A 19,707-nucleotide genomic window follows, 5' to 3' on the forward strand; every position below is an offset into this window, starting at 1 on the left:
CCTTCGCCTCTCTGATTGCAGAATTTTGCTGGGGTGGCGAATTGTGCCTGAGTGGCGGTCGGCATCGCCACCGGGGTTAGCGGCTTGGTTGGGTGACCTGTGCGACTTCCTGCGATTAGAAAAGATAAAGTGTATGAGTTAAGGGGTTCTTCAGGGGGTTTTGAGGAAAGGTGGGGGATGTTTGTGACCGTGTTTGAGGGGCTGTTCAGTGCGGGGGGGGGGTGAAAAAGGGGGAAATCTGTACAGACTGAATAGTTGATTGTTGGGAAGTATGTTTCCCAGGGTGTTTATTCGCTGTAACCTGTTTTGATACATGTTTGTAATAAAATACATTTTAAAAAAAGAGAGCAGTCTATGCGGGATTTACAATCCATTAAATGAATGGACAGACAGTCTGCTGACGGTGCCTGCTGACTGCCACATCCACATTCCTGACAACCCCCCTCCCCGTTTACAATGTTGTGCTTTGAAGGTGCCAATTTGTAAAAGCTATCCTTATAAAAGCTATTTGACCTTAAAATTAGCCTCAGTTGTGTGATAATTGTCTTGTTAAACCATCAACCTCAAACGACCCTTAAATTGGTATCTCCATTATCTATGTTGGCAGATTCTTGGAAGCATTTTGAGCGGGCTAGTTTTTCCTACTATTTCTGATTTCAATTTACTTTTCACCAGTTTAAATTGGTCCTATTTTTCCTGGTTTGATATTCCAGGATTACCTTCTTTATTCCCATTCCCTTTGCCCACCTCAACCAATCATCCCCGATTCCCTACCTAATCCTGTACCTCTCTTTCTTGACCTCCCTTAAGCTCTATCCCAGCTTATTTTGAACATGAGACTGACTATTCTGCTCTCTCGACCCCATTCCTACAAAACTTCTCTTCTTGCCCTCAAATTAGCTGAAATTGTAACCAAGCAGGCCAGCAGCACGGTTCGATTCCCGTACCAGCCTCCTCGGACAGGCGCCGGAATGTGGCGACTAGGGGCTTTTCACAGTAACTTCATTGAAGCCTACTCGTGACAATAAGCGATTTTCATTTCATTTCATTTCTTTACCCCATTTCCTTAAGCCTTAAGCCCTCTGATACGCAAGGTGTTACTCCATCCACAACCTCCCGTACCTCTCCAAAGTCAATACCTCTCCAAAGTCAATACCTCTCCAAAGTCAATGCCTCCCTCTGTTTGAAAATCGCATTTGCACAGACTGCGTAGCGGTCACTTGCACCAATACTGTTGTGGAAAGATGCATCTGCGACAGATAGATTACTGAAGATCAGGTTGAGTAGGTCTAATTGTTTCCCCTGCCACCTGCTACAGTTTGGTCAGCAGTGGTACTGCCGAGTCACTCTTGGTGGTGGGTATTGAAGTCTCACACACGTGTATACACACACACACACACACACACACACACACAACGACGTGCTATCCTGAATAATTCTTCCAAATGATGTTCCACGTGGCATTGATTCATCAGGGAGACTGGTAGGTGGGTTTCTTCGCCTGTGTTTGAACTGTTGGGCACTAAACGTTGGCCTCGCCGGTGACACTCATCAGAAAAACAAATATGGAAAAAAAAAGTCTGGGATATTTTCTGTAAGATACGCCTTGATGAGTAATGACTGTGTTAGGCTGTGGGGCAGCTTCCCAGTTTCAGCACATTGAATTTAAATTCCACTAGCTGAGAGATTTTAACTCCCGTCTCTGGGGCATTAATGTAGGCCCTGGAATACTAGTTGAGTAACATTGCCACGTGCTATCAATTCCCTGTTGTTGCAGTAAGTTTATGATACTAATGACTAACCCTAAAGGCATCATTTAAGGAGCAGTATCTGCTCTTTTACGTCAGAATGGGGAAAGGAACTTGGCTAAAGGAAGGAAGGCTAGACAGAACAGGACAGACCTTTGTGCAAAACAAGGGGAACCATGCAATTGTTTTTCTCAGTTAAAAGTGTCTGAATCTTTTTCCCCTTTTCGGCAAAAGTTTTTAAAAAATACTTGAGAATGAATCAGTTATTGCATTCACTGTTAATGTTCCCATTTCATAGAATAATTGCAACATATTTTTAGTAACTGAGAAAATTACGTTTGATCTGTTTGGTGTTCGATATCTGGCAATTAATTTACCAAACGACTTGTGACTTGTCCAAACCAGGATCTTTATTAAATCACACCTGGTAAGATAATGATCTGTGACAGAGCAAATGATCATGGAGTTTCTTTGTATTCCTCTGGAAATACCCCGAGCCACGACTGTTCACCCGTATGTCTTATAACCATCTGCCGATCATCGGATGTTGCCCCCACTGATATCTGAGTGCTTGGTCACATGAACACTGTCTTGAGACTGCATGGTGGGTCTGTGCCGCCACCTGCTGGTTGGAGGTCGCACCACCAGCTATCACCACAACGTCATCCTTTGTTTTGGAAGGAACAAGGCTGAAGCTGTAGAATGCTGCTTAAGTTAGCAAGAAGGGACAAGATGAAAGAGGAGGCAGTACCTGGATGACACCATGGGCGTTGAAAGCTTGTAGATTATCAGAAGAAGTGCCTGAGGTACGGTGATCTCAGTGTAGCAGGAAACAGTGTGGGAGGAAGAGCAGAAAGTTCAGAGAAGCAATGATTGTAATAGTATGAAAGACAAGAAAGGTTGTGAGAGAGAAAACATTTGAAACTACATGGCTTGGTTTACTGCAAGGCTGCCTTTATGGTAACAGTCCTTGTAGTCTTGTTCCGATGTACCAGCCCCTCCTCAGCATTACAACCTTTAACCTCTAGTGGTTTGTGCTAATTTTGTGTTGCCTAATTCTTTGACTCTGTCCTCTTTTATGTATCCCCTAAACTCCTGCTTTCATACCCCTCTTTCCTTCAAAAGCATCTTTAAACTTACTTTTTGTTTGCCTTCATTATCTCCCCTTGCCCTCACTCATTTGTTCAGTGTGTTTTCTGTTCAGTGAAGGACTTTGGCACATGTTTTCATATTTAGATGCGTACATTGTTTTTAAAAAATATTTTATTCAGGCATTTTCATGAAAACAAAAGCAGAAGGAAAACCACACAAAAATATAAATAACCAACTCCCCGCTTACAATCATCATCCCCTTCTCCAATCCTGCCTTCACCATTTTATCTCCTTTACCCTCCTCCTGTTTTACTGGCTCCTCAATCCTCCTTAAAGAAGTCAGTGAATGGCTTCAACCTCCGAGCGAACCCATCAACCGACCCCCTCAGGATGAACTTGACCTTCTCCATCCTCCAGAATTCCGTCATGTCACTCACCCACATCCCCATTTTTGGCGGCACTTAGTCCCTCCACCTGAGCAAAATCCGTCTCTTGGCTTCAGGAAGGCAAAGGTCAAGACATCCGCCTTTCTCGCCCCCTGGATTCCCGGGTCTTCCGACACCCCGAATATCGCTATCCCTGGACTCTGGATATGGGGCCACAATCACCCCCAGCACCTCGGACATTACGTCCTCTTTCACTTGCCCAAAACATGTGGACATGATTCGGGAGCACCCCCCGTGCACAGCCAACACCTATTCTCTATCCTCTGAAAAGACCTACTCATCCGGGTGGCACAGTGTCGCAGTGGTTAGCACTGCTGCCTCACAGTGCCAAGGGCCCAGGTTCGATCCCGGCCCCGGGTCACTGTCTGTGTGGAGTTTGCACATTCTCCCCGAGTCTGCGTGGATCTCACCCCAACAACTCAAAAGATGTGCTGGGCAGATGGATTGGTTACACTAAATAATAGGGTACTCTAAATGAAAAGAAAAACTACTCATCTGTGCTATCGTAATATGTGGTCTTTGAATTACCTTAAACTGAATGAGACTTAGCCTCGCACACGATGAGGACGCATTCACCCTCCGCAGGGCCTCAGTCCATGTCCCGGCCTGCATCTCTTCTCCCAGCTACTCCTCGCACCTCCGCTTTATATCTCCCACTAGGGCCCCCTTCCAATCCATCAGGTCCTTGTAGATCTCGGACACCGTCCCTCCCCTATCGCCTCCTTCAACATCACCTTGCCCTGCAACCCAAGCAGCGTAGCCCAGGAAAAGACGGCACCTTTCTCCTCCGGAAATCCAGGACCTGGAGGTACTTAAAACCATTCCCCCATACTTTTGGCTGACTCCACTGTCCCCACACCCTTCAGGCTGACACCACCACTTGGCTCTCGGAGTATCTAACCGGCGGGAACAGCAGAGGTGCTGTTAACAACCCCCTTAAGCTCTTTCCTGTACAAGAATGAGCGGCCCGGTGGCACAGTCATTAGCACTGTTGCTTCACACCTCCAGGGCCCCAGGTTCGATTCCCGACTTGGGTCAATATCTGTGCAGAGTCTGCACATTCTCCCGGTGTCCGCGTGGGTTTTCTCCGGGTGCTCCAGTTTCCTCCCACAAGTCCCGAAAGGCGTGCTGTTAGGTGAATGGGACATTCTGAATTCTCCCTCTGTGTACCCGAACAGGTGCCATAGTGTGGCAACTGGGGATTTTCACAGTAACATCATTGCAGTGTTAATGTCAGCCTAGTTGTGAAACTAATAAACATTATTATTATTAGAAGCCGCCTCCATCCGCCCCCACGCCAACCTCTCCCCCACTGCCCATTTCCTAACCACAGCGATGTTCACTGCCCAGTAGTAGTTCATTGTATTCTGCAATGCCAGCCCGACACCCCCTCCACGTTCCAGAAAAGCCCCCAACCCACGGGGTCTTCCCCACCCACACAAACCCCCAAATCAGCACATTGACCTTTCTAAGAATGCCTTCGGCTCAAAGATTGGGAGGTTGTGAAACATGAACAGAAACCTTGGCAGCACTGTTATTTTTACTGTCTGCACCCGTTCCGCCAGCGACAATGGCGGTGCATAACACTTCTTAAAGCCCCTCTTCAACTGCTCCACCAACTACATCAGCTTCAACTTGTGCAACTGCGCCCAACCCCACGTCACCCGGATGCCCAAGTACCTAAAACCCGCCCCCACCACCTTAAACGGCAGCTCCCCGTACCTCCTCTCCCCTCCCTCTAGCCTCAATCGGGAACACCTCGCACTTTCCCATATTCAACTTGTACCCAGAGAACCGGCCATAATCCCCACAGTGCTACCAATGCCACCCAGTGGGTTCAAAATGCATTACAGCAGGTTGTCCGTATACAGCGAGACCCTTTGCTCAGCACCCCCCACACAATCACTCCCAAATCCCTTGACGCCCGAAGCGCCATTGCCAGCGGCTCTATTGCCAAAGCAAAGACCAAATGGGGAGAGAGGGCACCCCTGCCTCGTCCCCGATGCAGTCCAAAATATCCCAAACTCGCATGGTTCGTCCGCACACTTCCGACCAGTGCCTTGTACAGCAACCGGACCCAGTCCACAAACCCCTGCCTGAACCTGAACCGCCCAGCACCTTCCACAGATATTCCCACTCCACCTGGCTGAACGCCTGTTCTGCGTCCACCGCTGCCACCCCCTTTACCTCCTGCCCTCCAAAGGCATTAAAATTACATTGAGTAGCCTCCTTACATTCGCCAACAGCTGCCTCCCTTACACAAAACCTATTTGATCCTCACCGATCACCCCTGGGACGCAGTCCTCGATTCGTGAAGAAAGCACAACTTGGCATCTACGCTCAATAACGATAGCGGGTGGTACGACCCACATTGCTATGGATCCTTATCCTTGTCCCTCCTTTTGAGCGAGTTGGAAGCCTGCGAGAGAGTTCCCCCTCCTCTGGCCTCGTTGTATGCCCTCACCAGCAGTGGCCCCAGGTACTCCCTAAACCTCTTACTAAACCCCACTGGAAACCTCTCCGGACCTGGGGCCTTGACTGCCTGCATCGCCCCCATGCTCTCCACCACCTCCTTCAGCCCAATTTGGGCCCCCAATCCCTGCTCAAATTTCTTCAACCTGGGAAGCTCCACTCCATCCAGGAACTGCCACATTCCCTTCCCCCCGGCCATGCGCTCTGACTCATAATCTCCTATAAAAAGCCTCAAACACGCTCCCTCAGGGTCCAACACCACCCTACCCATCTCGTCCGTTACTTTGCCAATCTCCCTCACTGTCTCTTGCTTCCTCAGCTAGTGGACCATTATCCTACTCGCCTTTTCACCGTATTCATATAGCCCCTCTGGCCCACCGTGGCTGTCCCACCGGCTTCTCTGTGGACACTAACCCAAACTCCATCTGGAACCTCTGCCTCTGGGATCTCTGGGTACCTTCTATCCACCCTCAGGATCTCGCCTACCAGCCTTGCCACCTCTGCCCTTTCCGCCCTCTCCCTATGCGCCCGAATTGAGATGAACCCCCTCACACCAACCCCCCTCACCCCAACCCCGGTCCACTCGCAAACCCACCCAGTGTGGCGCACGGTCGGAGACCACGATTGCCGAATATGCCGAGTCCACCACCCCTGCCAGCAATGCCTTTCCTGCACAAAAAGGTCGATCCAGGAATACACCGGGTGCACATAAGAGGTATAAAAATATGGGGCATAAACATTTACCAGCGTTCATATGCTTTGGTCCTGTCCAAAGCTAGAGGATTACTGGAAGGAAGTTTTCAGGGTAATTTCTAAAGTGGTGCACGTGAAACTGGACCCGGGCCCCCGGGAGGCCATATTCAGAGTGTCGGACCAGCCAGGTTTGGAAATGGGTGCGGAGGCGGATGTTGTAGCCTTCGCCTCGTTGATGACCCGAAGGCGGATCCTGATAGGTTGGAGAGCGACCTCTCCACCATGTGCCCTGGCGTAGCCGGGGGGGGGGGGGGGGGGGGGGGGGCTGTTGGAATTCTTGACTCTTGAGAAGGTTAAGTTTGAACTGAGGGGAAGGATGGAGGGGTTCGACAATTCATGGGCATTATTCACTATGTACTTTCAAGAACTGGATAACATCGAACATTAGTTGGGGTGGGGGGGGGGGGGGCTGTGTGTGTTAAAGGCGACTATGGTTGATCCCTAATTCCTTTTTGTCATTTGTTTGTGTGAACATGCGGGCCAATGTTTGGGGTTTGATGGGAGGATGGGATCGTAGTTATTGATATGGGAATTGATATATTTGTTACTGACTTATTGTTTATTGTTGGTGGGTGTAAATTTGGGAGAAAATGTGAAAAAGGAGGAGAATAAAAAATATTTTTTTTAAAAAGTTCCCATGGTAGCGAGTGGAGGCCCATCCAGCTGGGACTTGTTAGTGAGCCCTTTTAAATGCTGCTCCAAGACCTGGACTGGAAGTTCCGATAGTCCCGGGCCGGGACATTTGTGTTGTACACTGTGGTAGTGGCTTTACCTATTGAGTTCAAATAAACCTGTCTTCTTTGTGTCAAAAAAATAAACGTTCACCAGGACAACCGGCATCCCCTCAAGTGTACCACTCACCATTACAATCCCCCCCCCACCCCCCTCTTCGCCTCCTCATCAACGCCCTGTGCGCTCGGTTGACCTCCAGGGGCCGGTCAAAGGCGGCGCCCCTCCCTCCCACCCATCAACTGCTCTGACATTTTAGGTGCATATGTGCCGGCCTCCACACCTTCGATGCCTTCAGACATCCCCAGCATTCCTCAGATTTTGTTTCTGGAGAGTGGTTCTCCAGATCCTCCACCGTCTCCTTCAGCCTCTTCTGGGTCTCCTGCATCACTCCCACCTCAGCCACCAATGAGGGAAGCTGCTCCTCGTGCTCCCGCAACCGCCTCCTCCACTTCCTGGATCACCTGGCCCTGGGACTCCAGCCTCTGTTCCATTCTCTCGATCTCTGCTTTGATCGGTCCCACCACTTTGCCCAGGTCTTCCAGGGCCTCCTTCCTCCGCTGGCTGAACTTTGCATTCCAAAACTCCTCTAGCTGCCCCGTTGACCACTGGGCGGGCAGAACAGCTCCCTTGCCCTCTGCCATCTTACCCTGTGGCGCAGCACGAAGACTGTCCTGTTCCAGCAGCTCTTTTCTTCTCACCCCACTCTTAATTTGTGGACCCATCCACCAGCCACACCAAAGGAGTAACACCTTCTACAGGTGCCTTACCGGCTGACCTTTTATACATAACTGAATGGAGCTCCCCCGCCCCTCAATGGGGCAGCTCAAAGAGAGATTCATACACCTTCTGGCTGTGACTGCAGCTATCCAGCTTTGAAAACGAAACTAAAACACACCCTGCAGCCTGCTCAAAAATGAAAGTAAAAAGCTGACAGACAGCCCAGCTCCACCCATTTTTTAAAGGTACTCTCACTACAGATATTTATATACACACCCATTTATAAACACCCATTTCTTAAAGGTACTCTCACTACAGATATTTATATACACACTCATTTATAAACACCTATTTCTTAAAGGTACTCTCACATGACAGTTGCTTGACTTCTGCTACGTCTCCATCTAAATCTCAACTGAAGCTGCTTTTCTGCAAAAGGCCTGATAATTTAGCTCCTATTAATTTCATCATTTTACCAAGCAGAAATCTAATTAACTCCACAGGGAAGCCCCTAAATCCAAATAAAACTCCCACCATCCCAAGCTTTTACGATGCCTTAATTGCACCTCTGGCTCCCCAAACCTTTCAAACCAGGAATCTTTAAAAACAGAACTGCAGCAGTCACACACACACACAGTTTGTGTTGTCTTTAGAATGTACCTATTCTGTATATTCTGAAATATGCCTTTAAACGTCTACACTGCATCTCCGTTGACTGTCCCTTAACCTCATTTTCCAAGTCACTTTAGCTTTTCTTTCAAACCCTCATAATTGCCCTTGGTTAAGTTTAAAACCCAGATTTAACCGTCACTGCACCCAATACCTACAATATAATAATATATCTAAAATTCCTATGTTCATCACAATCAGGACCTGGGGAATTTTCAGCCTGCAGACCCAAACATTTTCTTAGCATCACTTCCCTGCTGATTGTAGTTTTCTTAAGTTCCTCCTTCCCATTTCCTAATTTACAGCTATTTCTGGGATGTTACTTGTATCCTCTATATTTAATATTGATGTAAAATACCTGTTCAACTTCTCTGTCTTCTCCTTACTTTCCATTATTAATTCCCCAGACTCATTTTATATGGGACCAATGCTCACTTGTTAACTTTTCTTTTTTAAATTAGTAGTAGGGACTCTTACTATCCAGCTTTATACTTCTAGCTAGCTCTCAATTTTTCCTTCTTATTAATCTTTTGTTGTCCTTTGCTGTTCCTTATATTCTGTCTAATTTTCTGACCTACCCACAGTCCTTTGTGCAATTATATGCTTTTTCATTAAGTTTGATTTGTCTTTAACTTTTTTAGTTAACCACGGATGGCGGGCCCTCCTCCAAGTTTACTTTATCATTAGAATGTACTTATTCTGTATCTTCTGAAATATGCCTTTAAAAGTCTACACTGCATCTCCGTTGACTGTCCCTTAACCTCATTTGCCAGGTCACTTTAGCTTTTCTTTCAAACCCTCATAGTTGCCCTTGGTTAAGTTTAAAATACTACTCTTGGACCTACTATTTTCTCCCTAAAACCGAATGTAAAATTCAATCTTACTATGATTGCTGCTACCCACTGGCACCTTTATTCTGAGGTTATCAATTAATCCCATCTCATTGCATAATACAAGGTCTAGTATCGCCTGTTCTCTGGTTGGGGCCAGAACGTGCTGTTCTAAGAAACTATTTGGAAAACATTCTATGAACTTCTCATCAATGTTACCTTCGACCATCTGTTTTTTCCAGTCGATGTGTAGATTAAAGTGCCCCATGATTATTGCTGTACCTTTCTGACAAGTTCCCATTAGCTCTCTTTTATAATCTGTCCTATGGTGCAGTTACAATTAGGGGGCCTGTACACTAGCCCCACTTGATACTGACTGCTTGCCTTTATTATTTCTCATCTGAGTTTAGCTCACTGAGTTAAATGGCTGGCTTTTAAAGCAGACCAAACAGGCCAGCAGCACGGTTTGATTCCCGTACCAGTCTCCCCGGACAGGCGCCGGAATGTGGCGACCAGGGGCTTTTCACAGTAACTTAATTGAAGCCGTCTCGTGACAGTAAGCAATTTTTATTTAATTTCATTTTCATCTTAAACCGCTTCTACATTCTGGTTTCCTGAACTTGGGTCTAATGTGCGAATACCATAATTAATTAACAGAGCCACCCCTCTACGTTTTCCTCGCTTCCTCTCCTTTCTAAATATCATGCACCCTTCTACATTCAGGTTCCAATCTATGTTGCCCTGCAGCCATGTCTCTGGAATGGCTTTCAGATCATACTTAGTAATTTCTATTTGTGCTATCAGTTCGGGTTAGCACTGTTGCTTCACAGCGCAGGGTCCCAGGTTCGATTCCCGGCTTGGGTCACTGTCTGTGCGGAGTCTGCACATTCTCCCCGTGTCTGCGTGGGTTTCCTCCCGGTGTTGCGTTTCCTCCCACAAGTCCCGAAAGACGTGCTTGTTAGGTGAATTGGACATTCTGAATTCTCCCTCAGCGTACCCGAACAGTATAGCCGGAATGTGGCGACTGGGGAATTTTCACAGTAACTTCATTGCAATGTTAATGTAAGCCTACTTGTGACACTAATAAAGATTATTATTATTATCATCTGGTTTGTTTTGAATACTATGTGCGTTTAGGAACAGAGTCTTTAGTTTTTTCATTTTATTCGTTTTGTGAAGTCTAACCTTATCTGCTGGTTTACTCTTAGATTTGAACTCTGCCTTTTTCTGTCAAGTTCTGTTTACCATTTCCCTTTTTAGTCCCTTTCTCTCTTACCTTTGGTTTCTGGCATCTTCCCGAATTTGACGCCTAACCCCACTATTCAGTTTAAGGCCCTCTCAACTTCCCTAGTTATACTCTACTTGGAACACCAGTCCCAGTACGATTTGGATGTAGACCGTCCTAATGCTACAACCTCCCGTTTTCCCCAGTATTGGTACTAGTATGAGACAGAACACACACTTCAGCCACATCAGTCTTGAGCCGCATATTCACTTCTCTAACCTTATTTGCGTTCTGCCAATTTGAATGTGCCTCAGGTAATAATACAGAAGGTATTATGTTTTCGGTTCTGCTTAATTTGGCGCCTAGCACCACATGCTGACTGTGCAGAACCTCCTCCCTCGTGCTGCCTATGCCATTGGTACCTACATGGACCATGACAACCGGATCCTTCCCCTTGCGTTCCTCTCCAGCCACAATCATTTTATTCAGTTATGGATATTGGTTTTTGTATCTATTAATTTTACCACAAATTGCTGTACCTTTTTGAACCTTAGGAATAGAATGGACCTTAACCACTTACTATATACTCACCAAAACGTGCTTCCCCTGTAGTAGAATCAATTTCTGCAGGGTGAAAAAGGTTTGAAAGAACACAGGAGCTCCTCCCTCCCCATTTCACTGAACTGCCTCAGCTTAACAAACTCTTTCACTCTATTTAGGTCACACTCTGGTGCTGGTCGGACTGAGAATGTCTAAATCTATGAGTGCGATTCTCTTGCCGCGTTGCGCTCAAGCGAGAGCGCAACACAGCTGGAGATTCTGGCAGAGGCCTCCAACAAGCCTCCCGACAGCCTCGTGAGATTCACCGAAGTCCTGTGAGGTGCTAGAGTCTGAACTCCGCCCCAAAGGGGCATGATTTAAAAACCACACCCGGAAGTAAGTTGTAAACCGGTCACCCTCGATTCTCAGGCCTCCCCAGGGAGGCTGCAGCTGGGCGCTGATCCACACAACCGTGAACCAGGTGGAACGGCACCCGGAAGGGTCTCCCGTGCCATCGGAGACCCTTGGGTGGTCAGGGTAAAGGCAGGTTGGCCCTCTTCCCTCCCCTTGGAATGTAGGCACCTTTGCACTGCCACTCTGGCACTGCCAAGGTGCCTGGGTGGCACTGCCAAGCCAGTAGGAGCACTCTCTGGGTGCCAGAGTGACAGTGCAAGGGTGACCAAGCGCCAGGTGGCACTGCCAAGGGTCAGGAGATGAGGGGGGGCATTCCCATGAAATTAGGGTGGGGGAGTGCAGGGCAGGTAAGTAGGGAGGTTTGAGGGGCAATGGGTGGGGGTCCTAGAAGGGAGGGGGTGCTGTAAGTGGCCTTGGGGGGTGTCTGAAGAGGGGGGGACCCCCAGGGACCCCATAGCAGGGTGTCCTCACTTGGAGAGTAGTGTCCATGTGTACGGGGGACCCACAAACTCACTTCGAGGTCGGGGCACCCTTACAAAATGGCGGCCCAATCTAGGGAGTTCAGCTCCCCAGTGCGAAAAAAATTCCAAGTGTGGGTTAAACCAGTGAGAAACACCCTAGGGCCCCAAAAAGTGACATTGGATAGCGGTGGGGAACGCGCCGGCAGAGGCGGCAGGAAACTCCTGAAAAACCCGCCACAAATCAATTTAGAATTTCTTTGGGAGAATTGCGCCCCCTCTGTTCTGGTGTAAAAGGACTAGCTGAGTACATTAAAAAAAACAACAATTCTAGCTGGTTTCCTTAATTAACTACTTCCGCTGCTGCCAGTGGCTAGCTTCTATCTCACTGCTTAGGCTCCTGGATGAGATGTGAAATTTAAACACACTTGCAGTTAAATATTAAATACAAAAACAATTTGACTTTTAGAAAGAGATCCCTGAGCTCACCACGCTCTCTCCGTTGAGGCCACACTCCAGTCCTGGTTGCAGTGAATTGTCTGAATTTATATAGGTTATAATAGTGTTAGGATTTCTATGCTTTTATATTTGCAACCAGGCTGAAAGACCTAATTTAGGGAGGTGTCTGGCGCCTTTATGCTTGATCTTCAGGAATTGAGCTGTGATCAGTTGAAATGAGTGACAGGCAGACTGCTAAGGCTTGCTTGTGAATAACAACAAATAAATGAAAGATTTGGATTTCTGTAGTGCCTTTCACAACATCGGGATATCCCCAAGCATTCTACAGACAATTAAATACTTTGATGTTGTCCTGCTTCAGCAGATGTTAATTTCTGCGCAACTAAAGAGAAATCCCGAAGAGAAATCCTACTTTTCACAACCTTTTTTGTTGTATTTTGACAAGAAGAAAAGTTTGCCGAATTCAGAAGCCACAAATCCCAGTAACACTTTTGTGATTCTAAACATTTAAATATCATATTTATCAAGAAAAGAAAACTTAAACATGCAAGATTACATTTGCACAGTACTAGTCTTACAAAGCATTCCCCAAAACGCCTTGGCCGACTTGTAAGTAAACACCCTTCAGGCAATCATTCCTTATAGATCTTTAACTGTAAAAATAGTGTAAAAAAAACTGTAAAAATTACCACAAGGCAGACTTGCTGTAAGAAAGACATACTGCAGAACCTCTCACTACCTCCCACTCTGCTGTGGAAATTCAACATTTCAGACACAAAGCTGTTTTGTTTACCCTCAAGATTTTTCTGGCTTAACTGAGTGGCAGATTTCAACTCTCCTCTTCTCACCCAGAGCTGTTGCAAGCAGCCAAACGCCTGGAGGTCTCATATAGCGACCCCAAACACAGCCTAACACCTGTCCTTAAATACCCTTTTGCTCTTTTGGCTCCGATTCCATTGTACTTATCCCCTGTTTGAAACATCGCTTTTTGTTCACCTTATTGCCTCCACTTTTGGGACAAGTAAAATTTAATAGCTTTTCCTTGTTTGCTAATGAAATCTTTTACTCCCCTGTGAAATTGAACAGCTAATACAACTAACTCTTATTTCCTAATGCATATTTCTACCCACTGCTTATTCACTTGCAGATAATCCACTTGGCTATACCTATTTCAAATGCACGCCTTTCACTCCTACACGCCTTTCAAGTCTCCAACCAGTACCAGACAATCAGTCCCCATCTGAATTAAATTACGTTCACACACACAGAGACCCACCAGTCTGATTCACAGAATAGCACAATAGACTCCAAAAGTATTAAATATAAAACCATCTCGCATCGCAAAGTGTAGTGTAGGAAACACGGTAGCCAATTTTCATCACAAAAGACAGAGTGATACTGACCAGGAATGTTTTAATGGTATTGATTCAGGGATAAGTATTGGTGAAGATACCGGAGATTATTCCCTTCTCCGAAATAGTCCTATTGAATTTTCTGCACCCACCTGATAGGGGCTCGGCTTAACATCTCATCCGGTAGAAGGAGACTGCCGTCAGTACAGCATTCCCTTAGTACTGCACTGGAGTATCAGCCGAGAATATGTGATCTGGTCTTGGAGTGGGACTTGAATCTACAACCTACTGACTGAAGCAAAAATGCTATTTATAAAGGACAAGCTGCTGGAAAATACTGAATCCCTGTGGGACCAACTTGGATATTTCAAATACAGGAGGGCAATGATATCAGTGGGGGAGAGTAATGATTGATAAAGGAATTTAAAGTTTTTTTTATTCCTTTAGGTCAGTGTGGCTCCATCTCTATGAAACAATTGGTCACCAATGTTGGCTCCCACCACAATGTAACCTGCAACTTTTGCAGCACTGTTGCTGCTGATACGGTACGATGGGAATATGCTGGCAACCTGCTCTCTCGCAGGCTACACAGAACGGTCAACTCCACTGCGAGCATGGTGTCGCTGCTTAACCTTGGCCTGACGAGCAAAAAGGGAGAAAATCTGACCTGTACCTCTGGATCAGAGTCTTACAGCACTTTAGTCCGGACTGGATGTGAGTACAATGTCATTAAGGAATACTGTCACTGTGTGTCACAAATTGAAATAAGTCGGGTTTGGTGCACTTCCTATAGCCAAAGGAACTTGAGTGTAATTAAGATCAAGGGGTAAAGAGAAATATTCATCGGTTGGACATCTTTTCTGTAGAGATTTTCACAGAACGATGAACTTGATAGAGGCCTTCAAAGTTATGAAGCGTTCAGTAGGCCTGATTCAGTGAAAATATTTCCAGTTTTACGAGCGTCCAAAATTGGGCATCTTCAATATAAGATAGCTGCTCAAATTGAATAAAGGTTTTCAGTAAAACCCCTTTATCTAGGAATAATAGAGGCAAATGGTATTGAGGCATTTAAAGGGAAGTTGGCTTAAATATATGAGGGAGATAAAGATACCTATGCTGCTAGGGTTAGATGAAGGAGGACGGAGGAGCCTTGTAAAAAAAAACATGAAAAACTGGTACTGAATGGTGCTTCAGTGGTGTAAATTTAATAAGAACAACAGAAATAGAAGTAGGAGTAGACCACTCGGCCCTTCAGTATGTGTACTAGGAGCAGGAGTAGACCTTTCGGCCTTTCAGTGTGCCTGTGTGCGAGTAATAGATGCAAGCCTTACTTGCACAAACTTCTTGTTCAAAGAATGGAGGCAATTGTTCTTCAGTATCCAATTTCCAATCCTATTGTTGACTGTACATGCCCATCCCCAGGTTCTGCACTTCCCTGCATCCCAGGTTCTGTGTTCTGTCCCTGTTGAGGATAAATTTTGTGTTGTGATACTAAATATGAACAACACCCAAAAGAGGAGATTTAAAATGAGTAACTTGATTTGAAGCCAGCTTTTGAATTGAACGGATGGATTTGTTGTTTATTGTCACGTGTACCGAGGTACAGTGAAAAGTAGTTCAGGTGGGGAACTTGGGATGTGTAAACTGCATTATGTATTTTTCCACCAAATAACCAACTGGATGTCTTACCTATTCAAACTGTTTAGAAACTGGAGTTTGAATGTCCCTCTTTCTCTAGATCCTCCTGATGCTCCTCAAGATTTGGAGTGTGTAACCCAAAACTTTGCTGTACTCATCTGTTCATGGAAGCCAGGAAGAGACACAAACATAGAAACTGTGTACAGAGCCTGTCCTGGGTGAGTTCCCATCATTTTGCATGGAATCAGATTATTGCTGTGGTGTCGTAACTTTTAAAGAAAATCAGGCAAGGTTACTGTTAGCCAGCAGATCACTGGACCACAGAATGTAACATGTTTGGTCTGATATCAGCTCCATTTGGGCTTCCGAATGATTTGGATGTCGCTCAGTTTCCTGTGGAATCTTTATTCAGCCTGGACGCAGGAAGGAACGATTACACAGGAAAGGTTGTATCATAAACCTACAATTAAACAATTTCTTCCTTTTCTTAGGAATTCAAAAGACTGCACTGAAGTGGGAACTAATAACTTTGTCGAACGTGACTTCTACGTATTCGAAGATTTACTGTTACAGATAACTGCTATTAATTATTTAGGCACACGGACATCAGAACTGTTTCGAAGGACAGAAAGAGACTTTGGTAATTATCAAAACCATTAGCTTTCATTTTTCAACAATATGCAACACACAATCTTCACTACAGGCAATGTCGGTGAATGTAGTTCCAAATACTAATTTGTTTGGTTTTGTTTCTCTGGGCATGGCTCCCAAATGCATGTTTACTTTTGCATTTAATCACAGCGTATTGAGTGGGTACGGAGATAGAAATAACGACAGCACTTCGTCTTGCAATGGGTATGAATGGAATCCCTTTCTGCACAAAAGTGAGGCTGGGGAATTCATCATAAAAATAGGACTATGGCGGGTGAATTAAACGGGTATTTTGCATTGATCTTCACTATAGATAAAGGATCTGGATCGGCACAGGCTGGGAGGGCCGAAGGGCCTGTTCCTGTGCTGTAATTTTCTTTGTTCTTTATTTTTATAGAGGAAGTAAGATCCCAGAAATAGCTGCAAATCAAGAGATGGAGGGGGGGGGGGGGGGGGGGGGGGCAGGAATTCAGGAAAATTACAATCACCAGCGCAGTGGTATTGAGCAAATTGTTGAGTCTGCAGGCAGAAAAATCCCCGGGTCCAAATGGACTTCACCGAAGTGGCTGATATAATTGATTTTAATTTTCCAGAATTCTTTAGATCCAGGGAAGTTCCATTATATTGGAAGATAGCAATATAACTCTTGTATTTAATTTATTGGAATTCTTTGAAGGAGTCACTATGCTGTGGATAAAGGGGAACCGGTAGATGTTCTGTGCTTCGATTTCCATAAGGCATTTCACAACATGCCACATTAAAGGTTATTGCATAAAATAAAAGTTCATGGTGTAGGGGGTAACATATTGGCATGGAGGTTTGGCTTGCTAACGGGGCAGAAAGACAGAATAAACTGTTCGCCACTCTATCCCATCAAACACTCTCCAACTGGGAAGAATATCAGTTAGAAACTGAGTAAACTACCTTCTAATCGTCCCACCAAACATCCCCTGAACTAAGGACAATAATAAACTTCTGTCACAATTGATGATTGCAAAAATTTTGCATTGTTGTAAGAACCCATCCAGTTCTTCTGGGAAAGAAATCTTGACCTCTTCTGGCCTACATATAACTCCTGCCTACATTAAATTGGCCTAAGAAGGCTCTCAGATAGGGGCTGGTTTAGCTCAGTGGGCTAAACAGCTGGCTTGTAATGCAGAACAATGCCAGCAGCGCGGGTTCAATTCCCGCAGCAGCCTTCCCGAACAGGTGCCAGAATGTGGTGACTAGAGGCTTTTCACTTGAAGCCTACTTGTGACAATAAGCGATTATTATAATTAGTTGTACTGCAGAAAATGTGAAAGCTGAAAATCAGACGGACCACCTGGCATTGACCTGGGAACCAGAGATGATAAAAGGCAACCCTGCCCAGCTGACCTTCCAATGTCCCCCTCACCTTCTCTGGTGACTTGTGCTAAAATTGGGAGAGCTGTCCCACAGGACAGCTCAAACAGCAGCTTGATGCTAGCGTGATCACTGAATTATACTTTGTAGCTAATGTCCCAGCGAGCAGGTTGGCTAGCTATCACCCTCAGCATTTATGCTCTGCAGATACTGTCCACCTACAAGGCACAAGTCCGGAGTGTGATGGAATTCTCTCCACTTGCCTGGATGAGTGCAGCTCCCAACAACACTCAAGAAGCTCAACACCAAATAGGGCAAAACAACCCACTTGATTGGCACCCCATCCACCAACCTTCAACATTCACTCCCTTCACTGACAAAGTCGGCCGTATTCAAGATGCACTGGCAGACATTTGCCGAGGCTGTTTCAACAGCACCTTCCAAAGCTGTAAGCTGTAACATCAGAAGGATGAGGGCAGCAGATGCATGGGAACACCACTACTTTCAAGTTCCTCTCGCAAGTCGTGCCCAATCCAGACATGGAAATATATCACCATTCTTTCACTGTCGCTAAATTGAAATTCTGGAAAATCCTCCCATACAATGCTGTGGGTGTAGCAGTTCAAGGTGCCGTCAACGACTTGGGATGGGAAATTAATTCTGGCCCTGCCAGTGAAGCTCTCATCCAATGACTGAATAAAAAATATTTGACGCTGTCTGATGATCTGAATATAGGTGACTTATTCTGAACCTCATTGTTGATCTTTTTGTGCTTCAGTGTTTCAGCCTTACAAACCAGAACTCCTCAGCGCGTTTCAAGGTCCATCTAACTTCGACTTGACAGTGGAGTGGAATGAAGGTGGTCAGAAATATGGTGTGTCTTTAAATCTGATCTTCCAAGTCCAGGTCCTCCAGGCGTACAATAAACGAGAGGTCTGGAGGGTAAGTGAAATGAGAACACTCTACATAGAAAGTTAATGTCCATTACATCATCAAAGAAACCTTGGGGAAGGATTTGTTCTGGCCCTGACCTGCAAAAAGCAGAGGTTTTAGTTTTCTCCCTTCCTCCTTTGTAAGGACTGGCTCGTGATAGTCATTTTCACTAGATAAGCCTAGACTAGGCACCCTGAGTCTATTAAACCATGGGCAGACATCACAGCTGATCCTGGAAACCTGCACCTGTGCTTATTGCCGGATCTACCAGGAATGAGAACCTGGAGTCTTTTCATACAATCGGAGACTCCCTGCAGTGCAGAAGGAGGCCCTTCACCGCATTGAGACTGCACCCCACCCCCCCCCCAAGCTGCACATCTCGGGACACTTGAGGGCCAATTTATCATGGCCAATCCACCTAACCTGCACATCTTCGGACTATGGGAGGAAACAGGAGCACCCGGAGGAAACCCACGTAGACACGGGAGAACGTGCAAACTCCACATAGATAGTGACCCAAGCTGGAATTGAACCCGGGTCCCTGGTGCTCTGAGGCAGCAGGGGTAACCACTGTGCCACCATGCCATCCTGGTGTAAGGTGCAAAACAAATTGAAGCACCCAAACAAATAAATTAGTCTATGCGATTATCAGAGGGGGGGGGGGGGGGGGGGGGGGGGGGGGGCACACGGTAGCACAGTGGTTAGCACAGTTGCTTCATGGATCCAGGTTCCCAGGTTCGATTACCGGCGTGGGTCACTGTCTGTGCGGAGTTTGCACGTTCTCCCCCCGTGTGTGCGTGGGTTTCCTCCAGGTGCTCAGGTTTCCTCCCACAGTCCAAAGATGTGCAGGTTAGGTGGATTGGCCCTGCTAAATTGCCCTTAGTGTCCAAAGGGTTGGGTGGGGTTACTGGGTTAAGGGGATAGGGTGGAGGTGTGGGCTTAGGTAGGGTGCTCTTTCCAAGAACCGTTGCAGACTCGATGGGCTGAATAGCCTCCTTCTGCACTGTAAATTCTATGAGAGTCTACTGAAGTATTCTTCTACATTGTGTGGGTTCAGGTGTCTGAAGACGAATTGTCTTTACAGTTGGTGCGGATACAGTAAAATGAAGTTGGTATATATAGACTGGGTCACAGGCAGGGGACCAAGTAGCAATAATGTCAGGGAAGACAAGGATCTGGAATTGAATGCCTGAGAGATGTGTTACAGGCAAATTCCATTGGAAAACGCTCTGAA

The 19,707-nt window shown here is 46.1% G+C and overlaps 1 protein-coding gene across 9 annotated transcripts in view; it reads left to right on the forward strand.

The window, feature by feature from the left end:
- lifra (LIF receptor subunit alpha a) overlaps positions 1-19,707 on the forward strand; it is a 240,741-nt gene that overhangs the window by 176,588 nt on the left and 44,446 nt on the right. For all 9 annotated transcript variants that reach the window (XM_038805950.1, XM_038805949.1, XM_038805948.1 and 6 more), the window contains 4 exons: positions 14,355-14,621; positions 15,646-15,763; positions 16,037-16,185; positions 18,319-18,482. In XM_038805950.1, the coding sequence (XP_038661878.1) occupies positions 14,355-14,621; positions 15,646-15,763; positions 16,037-16,185; positions 18,319-18,482 (698 nt within the window). The remainder of the gene's footprint in view (positions 1-14,354; positions 14,622-15,645; positions 15,764-16,036; positions 16,186-18,318; positions 18,483-19,707) is intronic.

Source organism: Scyliorhinus canicula, chromosome 8 (genome assembly GCF_902713615.1).
Source record: "Scyliorhinus canicula chromosome 8, sScyCan1.1, whole genome shotgun sequence".
Lineage (NCBI taxonomy): Eukaryota > Metazoa > Chordata > Chondrichthyes > Carcharhiniformes > Scyliorhinidae > Scyliorhinus > Scyliorhinus canicula.